At 35.2% G+C, this 23522-nt stretch overlaps 2 protein-coding genes and 4 long non-coding RNA genes across 10 annotated transcripts; 3 read left to right on the top strand and 3 right to left on the bottom strand.

Annotated features, from left to right (window-relative positions):
- Positions 1-3493: 3493 nt before the first annotated feature.
- Positions 3494-4023, bottom strand: LOC116014373. The gene is made up of 2 exons (XR_004097382.1): positions 3957-4023; positions 3494-3833 (listed from the first exon to the last, which is right to left on the bottom strand). It is a non-coding gene; the product is annotated as an uncharacterized LOC116014373 (long non-coding RNA).
- Positions 4024-5122: 1099 nt separating this feature from the next.
- On the bottom strand, positions 5123-5652 carry LOC116011708. The gene is made up of 2 exons (XR_004097086.1): positions 5586-5652; positions 5123-5462 (listed from the first exon to the last, which is right to left on the bottom strand). It is a non-coding gene; the product is annotated as an uncharacterized LOC116011708 (long non-coding RNA).
- Positions 5653-6098: 446 nt separating this feature from the next.
- LOC116011707 lies at positions 6099-7572 on the top strand. Of its 3 annotated transcripts, none has more exons than XR_004097085.1 (4): positions 6099-6145; positions 6214-6460; positions 6656-6739; positions 6841-7572. It is a non-coding gene; the product is annotated as an uncharacterized LOC116011707 (long non-coding RNA). The 3 variants fall into 3 exon arrangements; XR_004097084.1 differs by having other exon boundaries at positions 6102-6460; positions 6841-6882; positions 6984-7572; XR_004097083.1 differs by having other exon boundaries at positions 6102-6460.
- A 436-nt stretch (positions 7573-8008) lies between these two features.
- Positions 8009-9872, bottom strand: LOC116011706. Of its 2 annotated transcripts, XR_004097082.1 has the most exons (4): positions 9828-9872; positions 9513-9759; positions 9234-9317; positions 8009-9132 (listed from the first exon to the last, which is right to left on the bottom strand). It is a non-coding gene; the product is annotated as an uncharacterized LOC116011706 (long non-coding RNA). The 2 variants fall into 2 exon arrangements; XR_004097081.1 differs by having other exon boundaries at positions 9513-9871.
- Positions 9873-10447: 575 nt separating this feature from the next.
- Positions 10448-20198, top strand: LOC116013973 (protein CELLULOSE SYNTHASE INTERACTIVE 1-like). Of its 2 annotated transcripts, XM_031253946.1 has the most exons (8): positions 10448-10711; positions 11153-11283; positions 11898-11971; positions 12395-15446; positions 15633-18183; positions 18577-19031; positions 19493-19609; positions 19687-20198. In XM_031253946.1, the coding sequence occupies exons 2-8, from the start codon at positions 11281-11283 to the stop codon at positions 19834-19836; spliced, it is 6402 nt and encodes a 2133-aa protein (XP_031109806.1). In that variant the 5' UTR covers positions 10448-10711; positions 11153-11280; the 3' UTR covers positions 19837-20198. The 2 variants fall into 2 exon arrangements, with proteins under 2 accessions (XP_031109806.1, XP_031109807.1); XM_031253947.1 differs by lacking the exon at positions 11153-11283.
- Positions 20199-21318: 1120 nt separating this feature from the next.
- On the top strand, positions 21319-22627 carry LOC116014396 (agamous-like MADS-box protein AGL104). Its single transcript, XM_031254446.1, is given in 8 exon segments — positions 21319-21390; positions 21392-21507; positions 21628-21684; positions 21793-21811; positions 21917-21972; positions 22064-22112; positions 22225-22286; positions 22541-22627. Coding segments are annotated over 6 exon segments (366 nt in total). The 3' UTR covers positions 22110-22112; positions 22225-22286; positions 22541-22627.
- Positions 22628-23522: the final 895 nt, after the last annotated feature.

Below are 23522 nucleotides of genomic sequence, written 5' to 3'. Positions count from 1 at the left end.
TCGACCCGTCTCACGAATAAGGATCCGTGAGACGGTCTCACACAAGTGTGACCCTTTCAAGAAAGATAAGATCACTTTTGGTCTTTTGACTATCCATTTGGTCATTTTTAATTTTTCAATTTTTACAAATTAACCTATTTTGGTTTAAAATGTTTGAAATGCTCTCAATGTTACAAAACTTCATCCTCTTCATACAATGATATTTTAAATTAAATTTTAATGACTAAAAAATATCGAATATTAAAAGTGGATGATCAAATTGAATTGATAGTAGTTGAAGACTTCGGTGAAAATTTTCATTATAATTGAGAGAGAACAAAAAATATTAGTACTAACTCTTTCGAAATAAACATAATAGAATTAATTTATAATGTTTAGTATCACTCTTGTATGATGATACAATATCTTATACTCGTATAAACTCAATATCAAGAGTAACAATAGAAATGCCGATTCTACAAACGTGATGTCTTTCATGTAGAACAGATCGCTAATAGTTAGGGATAGACCACGACGAAGATGCTTCACATGCAAATTAGCAGTGTGTAAATTGTGCACAACATATTGTTGTATATAAAATAAAAAATGAAAACTTTTTTATTGAAGATAAAAAAAAATGAAAACTTTTTAAAATATAAAGTTAAACATATATTTATTTTTTATCTGACTATCTATTTGTTAGTCAATTGACTAGCCATTACACATTAAGACTAATTTAGTTCATACATTTTATAGAAAGAGACTTGTGTTACTTCATCTGCACAATTAATGGATCTAAAGTTAGAAATTTATGTTGTGAATACATGTTATTTTATTTTTTATTTTTGAAAAAAATTGTACGACGTATTAAACATGTAAATTGGTTACATCCAGCTGGGGTAATATGACCAGATTTAATGTCCCAATTCGTAAATGTAATTAATGAGCTGTGCCACCACATACGTGGGGCACATCATAAGCAAGAAGACCAGCAAGAATTTAATACAACATAATTGTATTTTGACAAACCAAAATTATTAAAAAGAAAAAGGAATAAGGTTGAAATAGGCATCGAACTACACAAGATAATGTAATTAGGCCATTAAACTTTAAAAAAAAATTATAATTGAATCACTTAACTAATTCATTTCATGCAATTTGTTCAATTTGCAGGTTTCTCAGTTTCTAACATGTCACCTAAATTTAAAATAATTTATTTAAAAAATAAGTTTAAAATATAATTATTTAAAAATTAAGAAAAAAAAAAGAGTTTCGTTTCCACGGGAGACAAAGAAAGTATCTTCATCTCCGACCATGGAGACGAAGAAACCTTCTTCGCCTCTGGCCAGAGACGAAGATACTTTCTTCGAGCAAAGTTTCGTCTCCGGCCAGAGACAAAGAAGGTATCTTCGTCTCTATGGCCGGAGACGAAGCTAGTTTTTTTTTTTTTTCAAATAAAAAATTATTTTTTAAAAATATTTTAAATTTGAGTGATCTGTTAGAAACGGAAAAACCTACAAATTGGACGAATTACATGAAATGGGTCAATTTAGGAATTTAATTGTACTTTTTTAGGTTAAGTGGCCTAATTTTCCATTATTGTATGCATGTCGATCTATTTGACCCTTATTCCTAAAGAAAAATATTTGAATAGGCATTTTGTTGCAACTATAATTGGTAACATACTTGTAATTATTCTATTAAATTTTTTTAAAAAGGGTTTGGTGATTCGCTGTAGTAGATGTGCGACGGTTTGGCGAAGAAGATGTTAGCAAGAATTGAGCGACAATTATGTTTTATCTACTCAGTTACTCTTTCAATAATAAAAAATAGTCAACATCATTTTGGTCAAACTCGCGTACATAATCTTTTTAGTATGATTTATTTTTTCTATATAATTTATAAATTATTACATAGAAATATAATTTATTTAATGCACATTCTTGAATAATACCAGTGATTTTTCAGTTAAAAAAGGGAGGGGTGCTATTACTTGGGCCCAATGGCTTCTATAGTGCAATCATTATTGTGTGGACCATATTATTAAATAATGCACATTTAGTATAAAAATAATGTACATTCAGTATAAAAATAATGTACATTATATTCAGGGGATGTACATTATTTGTGTACTGAATGTAAAATAATGTACATTCAGTACAAAAATAATGTACATTTAGTACATTAAAAATGTACATTTGATTATGGTCCACACAATAATTTGCCTCTATAGTGGTTGTTATCAATTATTATTCCATGGACCATGGTCCACACATTTGTGTGAACCATAAATAAAAGTACATTTTTAATATATTAAAAATACATTATTTGTATTCATAAAGTATATTATTTGGAAGTACATGATTTTTTTCTTATATATAATCAAATAAATACATTTAGTATATTAAAAATGTATATTATATTCATGGTCCACACGCAGCTATGTGGACCATGGTTCACCCAATAATTTGCCGATTGTTAGGTCATGTACTCGGGTCCACCTTGCAAGGTGGACTCAGGTCCATGTTCACAACAGGTCCATGTTCACAATTTTAAAACTTTATGTTCACAAATTTACAACTCTATGTTCACAATTTTAGAACTCTATATTCACAATCACATAACTTTATATTCACAGTTACAAAACTCTATATTCACAATTTCATAACTCTATCTATTTTGATAGAACTAAATTGTTCCGTGTACTTTGTGTGTATAACAATAGATGTATAGTACAGTCTAGATCGGAAAATTAGTTCTCAATTCGTCTCCTTTATTGAATGTTCTTGAATAATTTATAGAGAGTAGAGAGCATGCATAGCTTCTTGGGTTCTAGAGAGAAGAAGAGAGTGGAAAAAAGCCTCCTTACCAAAGGGTAAGTGCCCCCTTATATAGCCCTAAATGCTGATCTATTGACATTGATTTTGACCCGAATTGTTTGACCCTACCCGACTACAAAACGTGAGCGTGGACGTATATGGAGGTCAAAACCGAGGAATATTCCCTATTTTCACAATAACTCTATACTCAACCGTACAACATAATTTTTGAATCTATATAACAAAATTGTGAATATTGAGTAATGTAATTTGTATATTAAGATCTAAAATTATGAATATAAAATTTTAAAATCCTATATATAAAAAAGCCCAATGTTTTGGCTCTCAAAATCCCGCCTAAAGGAACAGTAAATAGTATACGGTGAACAATAAATAGTATACGGTGCCGTTTTATTTACAACAAGTAATGCTATACAAATATTGCTTACACATTCCTTTCTGATGGTGACTGGTATATTTTTTTATTAAACAAAAAGGAAATAAAATATTTTTATTCAGAAGACAAATCTAAAAAAGGGGAAAATGATGATGACAGCCTGACAGGTTTATTTTTTTATTAAACAAAAAGGAAATAAATTATTTTCATTGAAAAGACAAATCTGAAAAAGGTAGAAATAGTGTATATTGACACCTTGAGCCATGTGTATTCCAAGTTACAAGAAAAGCATGTTATTAAAAAATAATAGAATTGCCAATTTTACTCAGATGATAGAATCAATGACACAAAATTTAGTCACAATTCCCGCCCACTAATACATGGTGGTTTAAAATTTCAAATTTCGAATTCCAAACTGAATACCCTATAAATATTACATGTCCTGCGCTGTAATACTCACTTTTACACTCTTTCGTTGAAGAGAAAGGAGAGAAAAACATCATCAAACAGGAGGTAACAACTCATTCTAAAGCTATAACCTTTTGCAGTATGCAATTCCTCCATTTTTTTTTTTACATTTATTCAGTGAATTGGATAAATATGTAGTTGTGTTTCTCATGGAGATGAGTGAATGGGCCCTGCAATAGTAAACTTTTTTAGGATTTCAACGGCATACCAAGCAATACTACTGGCATTCACACCTGAAATCATCATGAGCAGATCACAATAGCAAAAAAACTCAAACTCATGTATGTTTGTACCTATTCTTAGGTAACGTGCACGTATAAAGTGTAGTATTCCAATTGTCTCTTGGTTATTGTCAGTTCTGTTGTAACATTTATAATCAACTAGTATTCTACCCGTGCGATGCACGGACAAAATTAATTATCCATAATAATTATCGGTATGTTATGTGATTCAAATTATATTAGAAATAAACTTAATTCATAACATTTAGAGTAGAATTATTACTATTGAGATTCATACTTGATATTAACTTATATAATCAAAACCACAAACAGTTCTTACTTCACATTTCAACAATAAGCAAAACAATAAATAATAACAAATCATAGCATTTAAAATATAATTTCTTTAATTAAAAAAAATCCCTATCTATAAAATATGGCCCAAAAAATACATATATTACTATATATACAAATTTTGTTGGCCCAAACAAAAAAGCCCACTACATAATCCAGTCCAACCCCATAAAAGGCCATATATAAATAGAAAAACCAAACCCTAACTCCACCAGATTGCAGCCACCCGTGTCCGAGAACTCTTGCTCTGCCTTCTCTCTACCTCTCTAGCAACACAGGTCCTGCTACACACTTTCTTGCTTTTCATTTTCTGTAGTTTCATTCTTTTTTTTTTTTTTTTCNCGTATATGGAGGTCAAAACCGAGGAATATTCCCTATTTTCACAATAACTCTATACTCAACCGTACAACATAATTTTTGAATCTATATAACAAAATTGTGAATATTGAGTAATGTAATTTGTATATTAAGATCTAAAATTATGAATATAAAATTTTAAAATCCTATATATAAAAAAGCCCAATGTTTTGGCTCTCAAAATCCCGCCTAAAGGAACAGTAAATAGTATACGGTGAACAATAAATAGTATACGGTGCCGTTTTATTTACAACAAGTAATGCTATACAAATATTGCTTACACATTCCTTTCTGATGGTGACTGGTATATTTTTTTATTAAACAAAAAGGAAATAAAATATTTTTATTCAGAAGACAAATCTAAAAAAGGGGAAAATGATGATGACAGCCTGACAGGTTTATTTTTTTATTAAACAAAAAGGAAATAAATTATTTTCATTGAAAAGACAAATCTGAAAAAGGTAGAAATAGTGTATATTGACACCTTGAGCCATGTGTATTCCAAGTTACAAGAAAAGCATGTTATTAAAAAATAATAGAATTGCCAATTTTACTCAGATGATAGAATCAATGACACAAAATTTAGTCACAATTCCCGCCCACTAATACATGGTGGTTTAAAATTTCAAATTTCGAATTCCAAACTGAATACCCTATAAATATTACATGTCCTGCGCTGTAATACTCACTTTTACACTCTTTCGTTGAAGAGAAAGGAGAGAAAAACATCATCAAACAGGAGGTAACAACTCATTCTAAAGCTATAACCTTTTGCAGTATGCAATTCCTCCATTTTTTTTTTTACATTTATTCAGTGAATTGGATAAATATGTAGTTGTGTTTCTCATGGAGATGAGTGAATGGGCCCTGCAATAGTAAACTTTTTTAGGATTTCAACGGCATACCAAGCAATACTACTGGCATTCACACCTGAAATCATCATGAGCAGATCACAATAGCAAAAAAACTCAAACTCATGTATGTTTGTACCTATTCTTAGGTAACGTGCACGTATAAAGTGTAGTATTCCAATTGTCTCTTGGTTATTGTCAGTTCTGTTGTAACATTTATAATCAACTAGTATTCTACCCGTGCGATGCACGGACAAAATTAATTATCCATAATAATTATCGGTATGTTATGTGATTCAAATTATATTAGAAATAAACTTAATTCATAACATTTAGAGTAGAATTATTACTATTGAGATTCATACTTGATATTAACTTATATAATCAAAACCACAAACAGTTCTTACTTCACATTTCAACAATAAGCAAAACAATAAATAATAACAAATCATAGCATTTAAAATATAATTTCTTTAATTAAAAAAAATCCCTATCTATAAAATATGGCCCAAAAAATACATATATTACTATATATACAAATTTTGTTGGCCCAAACAAAAAAGCCCACTACATAATCCAGTCCAACCCCATAAAAGGCCATATATAAATAGAAAAACCAAACCCTAACTCCACCAGATTGCAGCCACCCGTGTCCGAGAACTCTTGCTCTGCCTTCTCTCTACCTCTCTAGCAACACAGGTCCTGCTACACACTTTCTTGCTTTTCATTTTCTGTAGTTTCATTTTTTTTTTTTTTTTTCTCTCCAGCGACTTTGAAGCCCGTTGCTTCAGGATGATTCTTCATCAGCATCTGCCGATTTCATTTTTCAATCTTTTGAATCATTTTCGATAATTCCCTGTGAGCGATATTGTTTAAAAAAACCCTAAACAAACCATGCTTTCAACAACGGAACTCATTCTATAATCCATAAATGGAGTACCACAAGTCGTCACAAGAAATATGAGCCACAAATTTAGGAAAAATCCATCATCAAACAACTACGGATCTGTTTAGGTAAGCATGGATAATTTTTTTTTTTACTGTTAAATTCTTCATTTCGTCATTTGCTTCCTGCATATTTACTTCCCATATAATTGTTTTTTTTTTCGAATTAGAATATTTGTTTTAACAATGCATTTTAAAATGTGTTTTATTGTACTATTTTCCAATGTTAAAAATTATGAATAGTACTCACAATAATATTTACAGAAACGAAGCACCCATAGTGGTGACAATGACTCTACGAAATAGACCTGAGGAAAATCCAGATGAGAAAAGCTTCAATTGTATAAGGTAACCGTATTTCATAAGTTGTTTTAATTTATGAAATTTATTGATTGTGTTAAAAAATCATTTTTTTAATTTGTCCTTGTTCCACTGACTCTACGAAATAGACCTGAGGAAAATCCAGATGAGAAAAGCTTCAATTGTATAAGGTAACCGTATTTCATAAGTTGTTTTAATTTATGAAATTTATTGATTGTGTTAAAAAATCATTTTTTTAATTTGTCCTTGTTCCACTGACTCTACGAAATAGACCTGAGGAAAATCCAGATGAGAAAAGCTTCAATTGTATAAGGTAACCGTATTTCATAAGTTGTTTTAATTTATGAAATTTATTGATTGTGTTAAAAAAATCATTTTTTTAATTTGTCCCTGTTCTGTTGGTATAAAATATAAATTTATAAAGATTTTGTTAAAATTTTTATTTGAAAATATTGACCAATTTAAAGTGTAATATAAATATATTTTGAAGTAATATATGTTGCAGATTTCAGAAAAAAAAAAACAAAATTCCTTCTATGAAGCGCACATGAATATCCTTGCAATAATTTTTTTAACATATCAGTTTGGTCATTTGTTTATGTATTCTTAAGGTAGCCAAAAAAATGCATAGTACCTTTATTTGCATCTATTTCCTTCTTCCCTGTGCAGCCTATGGTAACTGATCCCTTGAGTGTCTACTGCATTATCAATTTTTGACTTGATTTCTTGCAACTGAACTTCTTGTACTGCAGTATGTTTTAATGCTTTGAATGCATTCCTGGTAAAATGTACCATAGATGACCTGCTTAACCTTGAAAATATGTACTCCATGTTGTCGTTTTTTTTTATTTTTTGGAAAATATATGTACTGCTTTACATCCTATATATAAAAAAGCCCAATGTTTTGGCTCTCAAAATCCCGCCTAAAGGAACAGTAAATAGTATACGGTGAACAATAAATAGTATACGGTGCCGTTTTATTTACAACAAGTAATGCTATACAAATATTGCTTACACATTCCTTTCTGATGGTGACTGGTATATTTTTTTATTAAACAAAAAGGAAATAAAATATTTTTATTCAGAAGACAAATCTGAAAAAGGGGAAAATGATGATGACAGCCTGACAGGTTTATTTTTTTATTAAACAAAAAGGAAATAAATTATTTTCATTGAAAAGACAAATCTGAAAAAGGTAGAAATAGTGTGTATTGACACCTTGAGCCATGTGTATTCCAAGTTACAAGAAAAGCATGTTATTAAAAAATAATAGAATTGCCAATTTTACTCAGATGATAGAATCAATGACACAAAATTTAGTCACAATTCCCGCCCACTAATACATGGTGGTTTAAAATTTCAAATTTCGAATTCCAAACTGAATACCCTATAAATATTACATGTCCTGCGCTGTAATACTCACTTTTACACTCTTTCGTTGAAGAGAAAGGAGAGAAAAACATCATCAAACAGGAGGTAACAACTCATTCTAAAGCTATAACCTTTTGCAGTATGCAATTCCTCCATTTTTTTTTTTTACATTTATTCAGTGAATTGGATAAATATGTAGTTGTGTTTCTCATGGAGATGAGTGAATGGGCCCTGCAATAGTAAACTTTTTTAGGATTTCAACGGCATACCAAGCAATACTACTGGCATTCACACCTGAAATCATCATGAGCAGATCACAATAGCAAAAAAACTCAAACTCATGTATGTTTGTACCTATTCTTAGGTAACGTGCACGTATAAAGTGTAGTATTCCAATTGTCTCTTGGTTATTGTCAGTTCTGTTGTAACATTTATAATCAATGTAAAGCAGTACATATATTTTCCAAAAAATAAAAAAAAAACGACAACATGGAGTACATATTTTCAAGGTTAAGCAGGTCATCTATGGTACATTTTACCAGGAATGCATTCAAAGCATTAAAACATACTGCAGTACAAGAAGTTCAGTTGCAAGAAATCAAGTCAAAAATTGATAATGCAGTAGACACTCAAGGGATCAGTTACCATAGGCTGCACAGGGAAGAAGGAAATAGATGCAAATAAAGGTACTATGAATTTTTTTGGCTACCTTAAGAATACATAAACAAATGACCAAACTGATATGTTAAAAAAATTATTGCAAGGATATTCATGTGCGCTTCATAGAAGGAATTTTGTTTTTTTTTTTCTGAAATCTGCAACATATATTACTTCAAAATATATTTATATTACACTTTAAATTGGTCAATATTTTCAAATAAAAATTTTAACAAAATCTTTATAAATTTATATTTTATACCAACAGAACAGGGACAAATTAAAAAAATGATTTTTTTAACACAATCAATAAATTTCATAAATTAAAACAACTTATGAAATACGGTTACCTTATACAATTGAAGCTTTTCTCATCTGGATTTTCCTCAGGTCTATTTCGTAGAGTCAGTGGAACAGGGACAAATTAAAAAAATGATTTTTTAACACAATCAATAAATTTCATAAATTAAAACAACTTATGAAATACGGTTACCTTATACAATTGAAGCTTTTCTCATCTGGATTTTCCTCAGGTCTATTTCGTAGAGTCATTGTCACCACTATGGGTGCTTCGTTTCTGTAAATATTATTGTGAGTACTATTCATAATTTTTAACATTGGAAAATAGTACAATAAAACACATTTTAAAATGCATTGTTAAAACAAATATTCTAATTCGAAAAAAAAAACAATTATATGGGAAGTAAATATGCAGGAAGCAAATGACGAAATGAAGAATTTAACAGTAAAAAAAAAAATTATCCATGCTTACCTAAACAGATCCGTAGTTGTTTGATGATGGATTTTTCCTAAATTTGTGGCTCATATTTCTTGTGACGACTTGTGGTACTCCATTTATGGATTATAGAATGAGTTCCGTTGTTGAAAGCATGGTTTGTTTAGGGTTTTTTTAAACAATATCGCTCACAGGGAATTATCGAAAATGATTCAAAAGATTGAAAAATGAAATCGGCAGATGCTGATGAAGAATCATCCTGAAGCAACGGGCTTCAAAGTCGCTGGAGAAAAAAAAAAAAAAAAGAATGAAACTACAGAAAATGAAAAGCAAGAAAGTGTGTAGCAGGACCTGTGTTGCTAGAGAGGTAGAGAGAAGGCAGAGCAAGAGTTCTCGGACACGGGTGGCTGCAATCTGGTGGAGTTAGGGTTTGGTTTTTCTATTTATATATGGCCTTTTATGGGGTTGGACTGGATTATGTAGTGGGCTTTTTTGTTTGGGCCAACAAAATTTGTATATATAGTAATATATGTATTTTTTGGGCCATATTTTATAGATAGGGATTTTTTTTAATTAAAGAAATTATATTTTAAATGCTATGATTTGTTATTATTTATTGTTTTGCTTATTGTTGAAATGTGAAGTAAGAACTGTTTGTGGTTTTGATTATATAAGTTAATATCAAGTATGAATCTCAATAGTAATAATTCTACTCTAAATGTTATGAATTAAGTTTATTTCTAATATAATTTGAATCACATAACATACCGATAATTATTATGGATAATTAATTTTGTTCGTGCATCGCACGAGTAGAATAATAGTTATAAACATAAAATTACAAAATTGTGAATATAAAATTCTAAAATTTTGAACATAATTTGCCATTTTATAGTTGTATCAAGATGACATTTGGACAAAAGTAGAGGGTGAGAGGTGGCTGAGCCGCCGAAGAGACATTTCGAAAACGGCGTGAAAGCCAAGCCGAAAGGGAAAGCCAGCTAGCTTCTCGTCACTGCCCAGTGCCCACACTCCTCAGTCGCCTCTTTCTCGATCGTCTGTCGGTGCTCATTCTTGCTCTCTCTCTCTCTCTCTCTCAGCTACTTCACAGCTCACACTTCTACCATTCCACACATTTCTTCTCCCTCTAACAAATTAAATATTTCTCCTGTTCTTCTTAATTTCCACCTTCTCCAATGGTTTAATACTCATACTACAAACCCCTCTCTTCTAAGGTATGTCTGTCCCTCATTTCTATATGAAGGTTTCGCTGTTTTGTCATAAAATAGGTTCAGTGATTCCCAAATTTCTTTTAGATCCTCTTTTTATCCCAACTCACCTTGTAAAATCCCAGCTAAATCGATGTTTTAGTGCGCAACAGAATCTGGATTCTTTTAATTGGTGAAAAAGGTGCAGTGTCTTTGATGTTGATCTAATGTTGGTGGCTAAAGTTTTATGGCGTGTAATGTGGTTTTATTATCTCACCTGAATTCATGTGTTTTATACATCTTTAATTCCGGTCGTTGTAGTCAGAGCTGCTACTCCAATTTGAATTGATCTTTCTTTCTTTCCTGGTATACGATAAAGACACTTGATTAGGGATTAGTCTAGTATTTTTTATGTTTGTTGGTTTTATTTTGGTGGATATGTTTTGAGTATAGTTCCCGTGCTTGAAGCTGTTAGGCTTTGACTGTATCTCGGAGGTCAGATCTGAAGTGAAGATCTTGGGATCACAGCGAAGCTGGCGACAACAGTGGTGTGGAGGTATTCTGCCAGCAATGGCAGCAGCCTTCCCAATAATGATATGGTGTGTATGATTTACACAAGGACCTTTTAATCATTGTATCCAACATATCGTTCTCTGTAGTCTGTTGCAATCCATATAGCTTGACATGTACTTTAGAATTTGCTCGCTGGGCTCTGGTTTCTTACAAAAAGTATTTTCAACCTCACTGCAGTTTTGCCAACTTGTCGCTCCAAGGTTTAATTCTAATGAGCGACGTTTTTCTAGTTATCTGTCTTAAAATCTAGGAATCTATCTGGAAGAGGCTGCAGGAGAATTTATTTGCATGTCTTCAGTAATTGCATTGTAAAGTTATTTGCTATAGGTCATATGCTTTCATATGAGGAGAGCTATGGCAGATTTTATGTTGCTAGAAAGGGGAGAAAAGGATCCTTGTCTATTTTCCACAGTATTGTATGTTCTACTGCTTATTCTGCTAGACTGGTTAGGCCCTTAGAACCACAATTTCCACAGATTTGTATTTTGCCTTTTAAAACCACAATTTGGTGATTTCTCCTTGACATTGTTTGTTCTGTTCATTTCTCATTTTCATGGTCCTCAGTTCCTTCACCAAGCATGGAGATATCAGTCACAAGCATGCCTCATGATAACACAATCTTTATTGATTTTTCTCTCAGGAAAGAAATGGAGATACTAAACCTCATGAGTTAGAGCCACCAACTCCACATTCTCTCATGAAAATGGGTTCAAGGTCAGTTCACTCTTATTAGATGAATTTCTTCTTAGAGGGGTATAATCAGTTGCTAGACTGGTTATTTCAGAATTTGAATTTCTTGTCATCTTAGTTGGCATTGCATAATATAATGCTATGCATTCATTGAAAAGAATCTTTCCTAACTATTCTAATTTTAACTATAGTAGCTAATAGCATAAGGAAACATTGTGCATTTTGGTTAGTTTTCCCCTTGTGTGTGTGTGTGTGTGTGTGTATTGGTTCCAGTCTGGCATTTCACTTTGGCCCTGTGCTACTTGTTTCTGTTTTTCCTTCACTTCTTAATCTCAATACTTTCCTGGCTTATGATTTTTACATGATCTCAAATCTCTAGTACTTGTCTGGGTATTTTAAACTACAACTATTTCCTGTAAGAACCTCTTGTTGGTTAAATATGTGCAGAGATCGCAGTAACATGGAGGACCCAGATGGGACATTAGCAAGTGTTGCTCAATTGGTTGAGCAAATGCGCAAGAATTCAGCTTCTATGCCGGAAAAAGAAACTCTGTTGAAACAATTGTTGGAGCTTATTGATACACGAGAAAATGCCTTCAGCGCTGTTGGGTCACATTCTCAGGCAGTTCCAGTGCTTGTTTCTCTACTTCGATCTGGTTCATTTGGGGTAAAGATGCAGGCAGCCACTGTTTTGGGCTCTTTGTGTAGAGAAAACGAGTTACGAGTAAAAGTTCTACTTGGAGGTTGTATTCCTCCATTGCTAGGTCTTCTCAAGTCAAGTTCTACAGAAGGTCAAATTGCAGCAGCAAAGACTATATATGCTGTGTCTCAAGGTGGTGCTAAGGATCATGTTGGCTCAAAAATTTTTTCAACTGAAGGAGTTGTCCCAGTATTGTGGCAACAATTGCAGAAAGGTCTCAAAGCTGAAAACTTAGTTGATGAATTAATAACAGGCAGTTTAAAAAACCTTTCTACCAGCACTGAGGGATTTTGGTCTTCAACGAATCAAGCTGGAGGGGTAGATATACTTATCAAATTGCTAGCTACTGGACAACCGAGCACTCAAGCAAATGTGTGCTTTCTCCTTGCATCTATTATGATGGAGGACTCATCCGTTTGCTCTAAAGTCTTGTCTTCAGAGGCTACAAAACAACTCCTTAAACTACTTGGACCTAGTAATGAAGCTTCTGTGAGGGCAGAAGCTGCAGGGGCTCTTAAATCTCTTTCTGCTCAATCCAAAGAGGCCAGACGAGAGATAGCAAACTCGAATGGCATTCCTGTACTAATAAATGCTACAATAGCACCTTCAAAAGAATTCATGCAGGGCGAACATGCTCAAGCTTTGCAGGAGCATGCCATGTGTGCTCTTGCAAACATTTCAGGTGGCTTGTCATATGTGATATCAAGTCTTGGTCAAAGCCTTGAATCATGCACCTCACCTGCACAGGTTTCCGACACATTAGGGGCTTTAGCTTCAGCTCTCATGATATATGATAGCAAAGCAGAAAATTCAAGAGCCTCAGATCCTCTGGAGGTGGAACAGACACTGGTTAAGCAATTTAAGCCTCAGTTACCATTACTGGTGCAAGAGCGTACAATTGAAGCCCTTGCTAGTTTGTATGGGAATGCTATTCTCTCTAGAAATCTTGCAAATTCTGATGCGAAACGCTTATTGATTGGTCTGATCACAATGGCAACTAATGAAGTTCAGGATGAATTGATACGGTCCCTTCTTGTTCTTTGCAAAAATGAAGGTTCTTTATGGCATGCCCTTCAAGGTCGTGAAGGGATTCAACTACTGATTTCTCTTCTTGGACTCTCATCAGAGCAGCAACAGGAGTGTGCTGTTGCTTTACTCTGCCTTCTGTCTGATGAGAATGATGAAAGCAAATGGGCCATCACAGCAGCTGGAGGCATTCCTCCACTTGTTCAAATTCTTGAAACAGGGTCTTCCAAAGCTAAGGAAGACTCTGTAACCATCCTTGGAAACCTCTGTAATCACAGTGAAGATATACGGGAATGCGTTGAGAGTGCTGATGCTGTCCCTGCTTTACTATGGCTGCTGAAGAATGGGAGCTCCAATGGTAAAGAAATTGCTGCCAAGACATTGAACCATTTGATTCATAAATCAGATACAGCAACTATAAGCCAACTCACTGCACTTTTAGCCAGTGATCTTCCTGAGTCTAAAGTTTATGTCTTAGATGCATTGAGAAGTTTGCTTTCCATGGTCCCTCTTAAGGATATTTTGCGTGAAGGTAGTGCAGCAAATGATGCAATTGAGATGATGATAAAGCTCTTACACTCTGCCAAGGAAGAGACTCAGGCTAAGTCTGCATCGGCACTTGCTGGAATCTTTAGTCTCAGGAAGGACTTGCGTGAAAGTAGCCTTGCAATAAGCATTCTTTGTTCAGTAACAGAGCTTCTAAGTGTGGAATCTAAAAACATTTTAGTTGAAGCTTCTCGCTGCCTTGCTGCAATATTTCTCTCAATTAGAGAGAACCGTGATGTGGCTGCATTTGCTAGAGATAAGTTGCCTTCTTTGGTGGCACTTGCCAACTCTTCAGCGTTGCAAGTAGCAGAGCAAGCAATATGTGCTTTGGCCAATCTTCTTTTGGATGGTGATGTTTCTGAAAGTGCTTTTCCTGAAGAAATTATCTTGCATGCCACTAGAGTTCTGCGTGAAGGTACAACTGATGGACAAACCCATGCTGCCTCTGCAATTGCTCGGCTTCTCAAATCTCATCAGATTGATTCTGGTTTAACTGACTGTGTTAACCGTAATGGGACAGTTCTTGCTTTGGTATATTTTCTTGAATCCACTACCGGTGGATCTATTGCTATATCAGAAGCATTAGATGCACTCTGTCATCTTTCAAGGTTGGAAGGACCTGGTGAACATATTAAACCTGCATGGGCAGTTCTTGCTGAATACCCAGATGGCATTATGCCAATTGTTTCATGTATTGCTGATGCTAGTCCATTGTTGCAAGACAAAGCCATAGAAATATTGTCATGGCTCTGCCAAGCGCAGCCGATTATCCTTGGAGAAACAATTGCTTGTGCTTCTGGATGCATATCTTCAATTGTGAGAAGGGTAATCAATTCCTCAAATGCACGAGTCAAAATTGGAGGAACTGCTCTCCTTGTATGCACTGCAAAAGTGAACCACCAAAGAGTGGTTGAGGATTTAAATGAATTCCATTTACGTGTTCCACTAATTCAATCACTTGTGGGAATGCTGAACCCCCTGGAATCTTCTCAGTTGGCCGATCAGGGGGACAAGGTTGCAATAAACATATCCAGGAATACTGAGAATGAATCAAAGAAGGATGAAATGGGAAGAAGTACTTCAGTTATCTATGGTGCCAATATAGCTATATGGCTGCTATCTGTTCTTGCTAGTCGTGATGACCAAAGCAAAATTGAGATTTTGGAGGCTGGTGGGATTGACTGTCTTACCGAAAAAATATCTCAATCTCTATCCCAATTTACTCAGGTATTCAACTGAACCAATAAATGTTGCAACTATATTTTCTCTGGTTTTGCTAATGATTTTTTTTTTTTTTAATTCATTGTATTGATTCACTGTTTGATTTGTCTGTTTAGTTAACTCGTCCCCTTATCAAAGCCAGACTGAATTCTTATTACATACTACTGAATGCCTACATTGTAATATCTGCAGATTGATTTTAAAGAGGATAGTAGCATATGGGTTTGTGCACTGCCACTGGCAATCTTATTTCTAGATAGAGACATTATTCGTGAACATGTCACAATACAAGCTTTACCAGTGCTAGCTAATTTGCTGAAGTCAGAGGAGTCAGCAAACAGGTATTTTGCTGCACAAGCAATAGCCAGTCTTGTCTGTAATGGTAGCAGGGGAACTCTTCTTTCTGTTGCAAATTCAGGGGCAGCAGCAGGTCTTATTTCCTTGCTTGGCTGTGCCGATGATGACATTAGTGATCTTATTGAACTCTCAGAGGAGTTTGCTTTATTGCGTAATCCAGAACAAGTTGCTCTTGAAAGATTGTTTAGGGTTGATGACATTAGGGTTGGGGCAACTTCTAGGAAAGCTATACCAGCACTTGTTGATTTGCTGAAACCGATCCCAGATCGCCCAGGTGCACCTTTTTTAGCTCTTGGACTTCTGATACAGCTGGCTAAAGACTGCCCTTCAAATAAGATTGTTATGGTTGAGTGTGGTGCCATTGAAGCATTGACTAAATATCTTTCACTTGGCCCACAAGATACAACTGAGGAAGCAGCTACTGATTTATTAGGTATCTTATTTAGTACTGCTGAAATCCGCAGACATGAATCTGCATTTGGAGCTGTTGGTCAACTTATAGCAGTCTTGCGTTTAGGAGGAAGGGCAGCAAGGTATAGTGCTGCCAAAGCCTTAGAGAACCTGTTCTCAGCAGACCATATAAGAAATGCAGAATCTGTTAGACATTCTGTTAAGCCTTTGGTAGAGATTCTAAATACTGGACTCGAGAAGGAGCAACATGCTGCTATTGCTGCATTGGTTCGGTTGCTCAGTGAAAACTCATCAAGAGCTGTTGCCATTGCAGATGTTGAGATGAATGCAGTAGATGTTTTGTGCAGAATTCTTTCGTCAAACTGTTCGATGGAGCTGAAGGGGGATGCTGCTGAGTTGTGTTCTGTTCTTTTCACCAATACAAGAATAAGATCTACAATAGCTGCAGCTCGCTGTGTGGAGCCATTGGTTTCTCTTCTGGTTAGTGAATTTAGTCCTGCTCATCAATCAGTTGTTCATGCATTAGATAAACTGGTAGATGATGAACAGCTGGCAGAACTAGTTGCTGCACATGGAGCTGTCATCCCCCTTGTAGGCCTTCTCTATGGTCAGAATTATATGCTTCATGAGGCTATTTCTAGGACTCTTGTGAAGTTAGGGAAGGATAGGCCTTCATGTAAGTTGGAAATGGTAAAAGCGGGGGTAATTGAGAGCATACTTGATATCCTCCATGAAGCGCCAAACTTCCTCTGTGCTGCATTTGCTGAATTGCTAAGAATACTGACTAATAATGCAGCCATTGCTAAGGGGTCATCTGCAGCAAAAGTGGTTGAGCCTCTTTTCTTATTGCTGACCGTTCCAGAGTTTGGACATGATGGGCAACATAGTGCTCTGCAGGTTCTTGTAAATATCTTAGAGCATCCACAATGTCGTGCTGATTACACCTTGACATCCCATCAAGCAATTGAACCTCTGATTCCTTTACTTGATTCTCCTGCTTCTGCTGTGCAACAGTTGGCAGCCGAGCTTCTATCTCACCTTCTTTTGGAGGAGCATCTTCAGAAAGATCCTGTAATGCAACAAGTAATTGGCCCTTTAGTACGGGCACTTGGTTCTGATATACCCATTTTGCAGCAGAGAGCTGTGAAGGCTCTTGTTTGTATTTCAGTAACCTGGCCTAATGAAATTGCGAAAGTGGGTGGTGTAAGTGAACTTTCCAAAGTGCTATTGAATGCTGATCCTTTGCTTCCTAATGCTTTGTGGGAGTCAGCTGCTTCTGTCCTAGCCAGTATCCTGCAATGTAGCTCTGATGCTTCTGAGTACTTGGAAGTACCTGTAGCCGTTTTGGTGAGATTACTTCGGTCTGGCTTAGAAAGCACAGTGCTTGGTGCATTGAATGCTCTACTTGTGTTGGAGAGTGATGACTCTACCACTGCTGAAGCAATGGCTGAAAGTGGGGCAATTGAAGCTCTTTTGGAGCTTCTTAGATGCCATATCTGTGAGGAAACTGCTGCAAGGCTGCTTGAGGTGTTGCTGAACAATGTGAAGATCAGAGAAACAAAAGCTACGAAGTCAGCTATTCTACCATTGTCACAATACCTCTTGGACCCACAAACCTTAGGCCAGCAAGCGAGATTACTGGCGACACTTGCCCTTGGTGATCTATTCCAAAATGAGTCTCTTGCTCGAACATCAGATGCTGTTTCTGCTTGCCGGGCATTGGTTAATCTGCTCGAGGATCAGCCTACTGAAGAAATGAAAGTAGTTGCAATATGTGCCTTACAGAACCTTGTTATGTATAGCCGATCAAATAAAAGAGCCGTTGCAGAAGCTGGTGGCGTTCAGGTTGTGCTTGATATTATTGGTTCGAGTGATCCAGAGACGTCTGTACAGGCAGCAATGTTTATTAAGCTTCTCTTTTCAAACAACACCATTCAAGAATATGCCTCGGGCGAGACTGTCAGAGCTATAACAGGTAAATTTTACTCTCTAAATAATGGACTTCCAGTAGAGAGTGCAAATTGCATGCTTCAGATCATTAATGCCCGTAGATTGTGAAAATGAAGTTTGAATTCCACTTCCCCTATCTCTCATCAGATTTATCCAAAGAAAAAAATAAAATAAAGCCTGCATTTGCAGTTATGATCTGAATTTAACTTCTAAACTTTTTTTTTACAATTTGGCATTAGTTTGTGGAATGAAACTTTACCAACACCATCATGAATGCTTTGTATTTCAGATTTAAAGTTTAATTTAGTTCAGAATAATATTGGTAAATGCATGATTATTTCTGCTGATGCAAATGCATAACCACTTAACCAGTAAGTGCAAAAGATTAATTGGTTCCGATAATCTGCTGTTCATGCAGCTGCACTTGAGAAAGACTTGTGGGCAACAGGAGCTGTTAATGAAGAGTATCTGAAGGCTTTGAATTCACTTTTTGGAAATTTCTCTCGTTTAAGAGCAACAGAACCTGCTACGCTAAGTATTCCACACCTGGTCACAGCCCTTAAGACCGGTACCGAGGCAATTCAAGAAGCTGCCTTGGATGCACTCTTCTTTCTCAGACATTCTTGGTCAGCATGCCCAGCCGAAGTATCTCGGGCCCAATCAATTGCTGCCGCTGATGCTATCCCTTTGTTGCAATATTTGATACAGTCGGGCCCACCTCGGTTTCAGGAGAAGGCGGAACTCCTATTGCAATGCTTGCCAGGGACGTTAGTGGTGATTATTAAGCGGGGTAACAACATGAGACAGTCCGTGGGAAACCCTAGTGCTTACTGCAAGCTTACCCTCGGAAATACTCCACCTGTGCAAACCAAGGTACAATCTCATTTTGGATTTCATTTTCAATTTTGGTTGTACGTGCTTTGAATACTACTAGTGCCCTCAGCATATCACAAAAAAAAAATATGATTTATTAAAAAAGGCGATTTAAGTATTTAACACAGTTAAGTATCTTGAAGAAAGCTCAGATGAAAAAAAAGTAATTGTTGAAGGAAGCTCCTTGTCTTTTTTATCTCTTGCCGGGGAGAAATATATAGAAAACCCTTGCTTGTTACTATTGTTGCCTTAGCCATTATGCAGCCAATGATGTACCTATACAAGCACGTGTATTAGTGTGAGAAATGAGAATATATACATTAAAACATTGTCTCTTTGCCCTTCTTCATACCTTAACAGATTATTAAAGAAATGAACTCTGATATGTCGATATGATTATCTCTTTTTCATCTTTGGTTTATTTCCATGTTTCGTGCATGCTTGACTTTGCCTCGTGTCAGGTTGTATCAACTGGCTCTAACCCCGAATGGGATGAAAGCTTTGCCTGGTCCTTTGAAAGTCCTCCAAAAGGCCAAAAGCTTCATATTTCGTGCAAGAACAAGAGCAAAATGGGGAAGGTAAATGGAGTCCTGCCCTAAATTCTTATCCTGTTGCTCAACTTTTATACTAACTAGCTTCTCAAATACAACAACAGAGCTCGTTCGGGAAGGTGACTATCCAAATTGACCGCGTGGTGATGCTGGGTGCAGTTTCGGGGGAGTACACGTTGCTGCCCGAAAGCAAAAGTGGACCTTCAAGGAATCTGGAGATAGAATTCCAGTGGTCCAACAAAACAGAACTGTAGAAACACATGGTTGGGAGGATTTTTCCCATTTTCTCCTGTTCTTTAAGTTTCATTTATATCAAATGTATATAGTTTCTTGCCTTCCTTGATCTTGAGAAGACTAGTTGTTAGTCTATTCTTTTGTATCTTATGTATGTGGAATCATTGCTAAAGCTTTTTTTTGGTAATCATATTTTGGTCAAATGTTAGTTTTAAAACCAGTAGTTGCCAGTCTATTCTTTTGTAAGTTGAGTCACTTTTGTACCTCCTGTATTGTATACATGTGGAGTCATTGCTTAGCTTCATTTAATCATTTATTGGTATTCTTGTTTGGTCAATTCTCAAACTCCAAGGGAACATAATAAACTCTTGTTTGGATGACATATGGTTCTCTCATGTTGGTGGTTACTTAAATATTTCATTGCTCTCATAGAAATGTACAAGTAAATGTACTTTTTTTGTTTTCTTTTTTTTAATGGTCTACTAACAGGCCGTTTGGTTGCTAACGTGATAATAAAATAAGAATTCAAATTTCATTATTTGGTAAGCAGGAATATAATTACTGACCATTTCTATTATAGTGTTTGGTATATATGAAAATTGGAAGGGAATAAGTAGTACTCCGTATAAGATTAAAATGTTCGTGTAATTGTAGTTCTTAGGGAAAGATGTAGAGAGGTCAATTTGGTCATTGCAGTCTAAACTTTCTTCCAATGTATTACGGAGTTCCACAAATTTGAAGAATTGTAATTCTTCTCAAGTTCCTAACCAAACTCTGAAAATTTTCACTTCTTGAAATTAAGTGGAAAATAAATTGTAATTCATCTCTACTAAAATAAAGACCCGGTGTCCTGGTTTACACTCCCACATGGATGATGGCAGTGGGTTCGAGCCTCAGTGGAGGTAACTGTTGACTCTTTGTGCTTCAGTAGGTTGATCGAGAAAGTAGCTATGAACAGATACTACATTGTAACAAAGTCAGTAGTACTCAAAAAAAAATAATAATAAAGGTGAAATTTCTTAGAATGGTAGATAGATAAATTACAGTGACTCAATTGTTTTTTAGGTAGGAAGGCGAATGTTAAGTGCCTATAAAAGCTACTACATTGAGTGTAGTTCAATCACTATGTTCAAATCTTGATTTTACGTCTTTATTTACAATCTACCGTATAAATATTAACTGAAGTATCTGAGCAAATTAAATTTTCATTTCTTCTATCAGTAAACGCACGTAGGTGATCAATCCAGCCGCATCCTCTGACCTTTGAGGTTGTAGTACAAGTCAAAACTATAGCCTCTTCTTCATCTTTCAAAATTAACCCTATAAAATATCAACTTAAAAAAAAAAATCAATTCCATGTCTTAAAACACCCAATACCCATCATCTCCCCTAACCATAGTTAGTTCATCTCCTCTGATCTGGTTTCTACAAAACATATTTCTTGACCCACAACGCCAATTCTTTCATAGAATTGGTGACAGGATATTGTAGAAACCTGCATAATGGGTCGTGTTAAGCTTCCCATAAAAAAAATTGAAAACCTAACCAACAGGCAAGTCACATATTCTAAACGTGCGTAGAAATGGATTGCTTAAGAAGGCTTATAAGATGTCAATCCTTTGTGACATTAATATGGCCCTTATCATGTTCTCTCCCTCCGGTCGCCTCAGTCACTTTTCCGGCAAGAAAAGGTTGTTTTCCCGTTCAGTTTTTTTTTTTTTTTTTTTTTTTTTTTTTTTTTTTTTTTTAATTTACTTTGAATTTCAAGAATATATAGGAATTGATAATTCAAATTTTCTGAACGAAATTAGAATTATTGAAGACATTCTTTTGCAATATATCAATCTCCCCGACAAGGAAAGAGGATGGTAAGAAACCGTACAAATAATTCATTGATCATAATGAAGATATTATTTACACATCTTTATTATGGAAATGATAAGTGGTAACACAATTCTTTAATTTCTTTAATGCAGCATCATTAAAAATAAACAGGTAATTTTTTAAATATTTTTTAATTTTATATTTACTCAAAATTTGATATGATATGGTACGTACTCCATCATGCAATTTGAATCTCTCCTGTCTCCATGCATGCAGTCCTTGATCTGCACCCTGGGGAAACTTCAAACGGAAACTGAGTTAACCAATGCAAGGTCTCTCAAAATTTTTTTAATTTTTTTTCTCAATTTATATTTAAAAATGTACTATTATATTTATTTATTGGGTTTAATATTTTGATTATAGGATTACTCCTCCAGGACATAAAAGGCAGGCAGAGATGCAACAATAACAGGTTCTACTACTTGGGATAGAACAACCTAAGGATTATTATATATACCATCATGATGTAATAAGAGCCTGATTAGTTATGTCTTTAATTATATATTTTCTTTTTCTGTTTTCAGGAACTCAGAAAAGAAATTTTGGACCTGCAGCAACAACTCAATTTAGCTGAGGCAAAATTGAGGTACGATGTTGTGATTTTTTCGAGATGGTAGAAGTTAGAATTGCGTTTACTACAATTTCCCAATTGTCTATTTATCTATTTTAAAAACAATAAAAAAATTAGCGAAATGTAAAAGTAAACATGTTTTTGTTTCCTTTATCAAAATTTTTATTTCTTCAGAAAAATAAAGAATTTCTTTTGTTACCTGAGATACCTTAAACCAAACATACTTAATCGAATGTTTTTTTTTTTTTTTTTTTTTTTTGGTTGCAAAGGGATTTGAACCAGATATTCAGAAACTTGCATCCTTTAATGAGCTTGAAGCATGCCAACATCGCCTTGTCGAAGCCCTTGGCCGAGTTAGACAAAGAAAGGTATGGTTGAGTTCTAAAGAGTTGGTTTGACCAATGAATGAGGCAGAGGGATTGAGGCAGTATATAATGTATTTATTTTTTTTTGAAACCAAACATGTAAGCTTTATTAAATCAAAGCCGAGATAAAGTTTGGTGGGATAGCATCCCAAAACAAAGAATGTGCCTGTGAATAGGCAATAGAAGCAAGCGAGTGCGCACCTTGGTTCGCAGACCTCGGTACCACACTAATTGAAAAATAAGTAAAAGATGACAGAATAGCCTTCGAGGCATTTAACGAAAAGGCCACATAAGAATGTAGATTAGATTGTTCNGCCTTCGAGGCATTTAACGAAAAGGCCACATAAGAATGTAGATTAGATTGTTCTGAAGATAATAACCGTTGAAGAGCAGTGCAATCCGTGTGAAGGGCTACCGAAGTTAGACCACAATCCCGAATCCAAGAAAGAACATCCTTACAAGCTACTGACTCGGCCATGAGCGGTGAGAAGCAGTCGTGTAGGGGTCCATTGAAAGCCGCCAAGAATGTTCCTTGAGCCGAGAGGAGGATTGCCCCCACTGTCGCCTTCCTCGTTGATGCCTGATAACCAGCATCAAAGAAGCAGCGATACGGAGGGTCGCCGGCGGTAGAAGATGAAGCAGCCAAGGTCTCTGTGCGTGGCGCAGCAGCAGTGGATGTCGACTGTCGGCAGTGAACATCTCCCCATGCACGGATAGCTGCGTTCGCCATATTCCACAACTACCGTGGTGAAGGCAAGCACCCATCCTAAACAGCCATGTTGCGTGCTTTCCATAGATGATATAGGACTGCCACCACCGCAATAAGCTGTTCATTTGAAAGGGAATCCATTGCATTAGAGAACCATTCACAAAAATCAGCCCCCCC

The sequence above is a fragment of the Ipomoea triloba genome, chromosome 3 (assembly GCF_003576645.1).
Source record: "Ipomoea triloba cultivar NCNSP0323 chromosome 3, ASM357664v1".
Classification (NCBI taxonomy): Eukaryota; Viridiplantae; Streptophyta; class Magnoliopsida; order Solanales; family Convolvulaceae; genus Ipomoea; species Ipomoea triloba.
The sequence above is the reverse complement of the archived record's forward strand: the minus strand, read 5'-3'. Positions and strand labels throughout refer to the sequence as shown.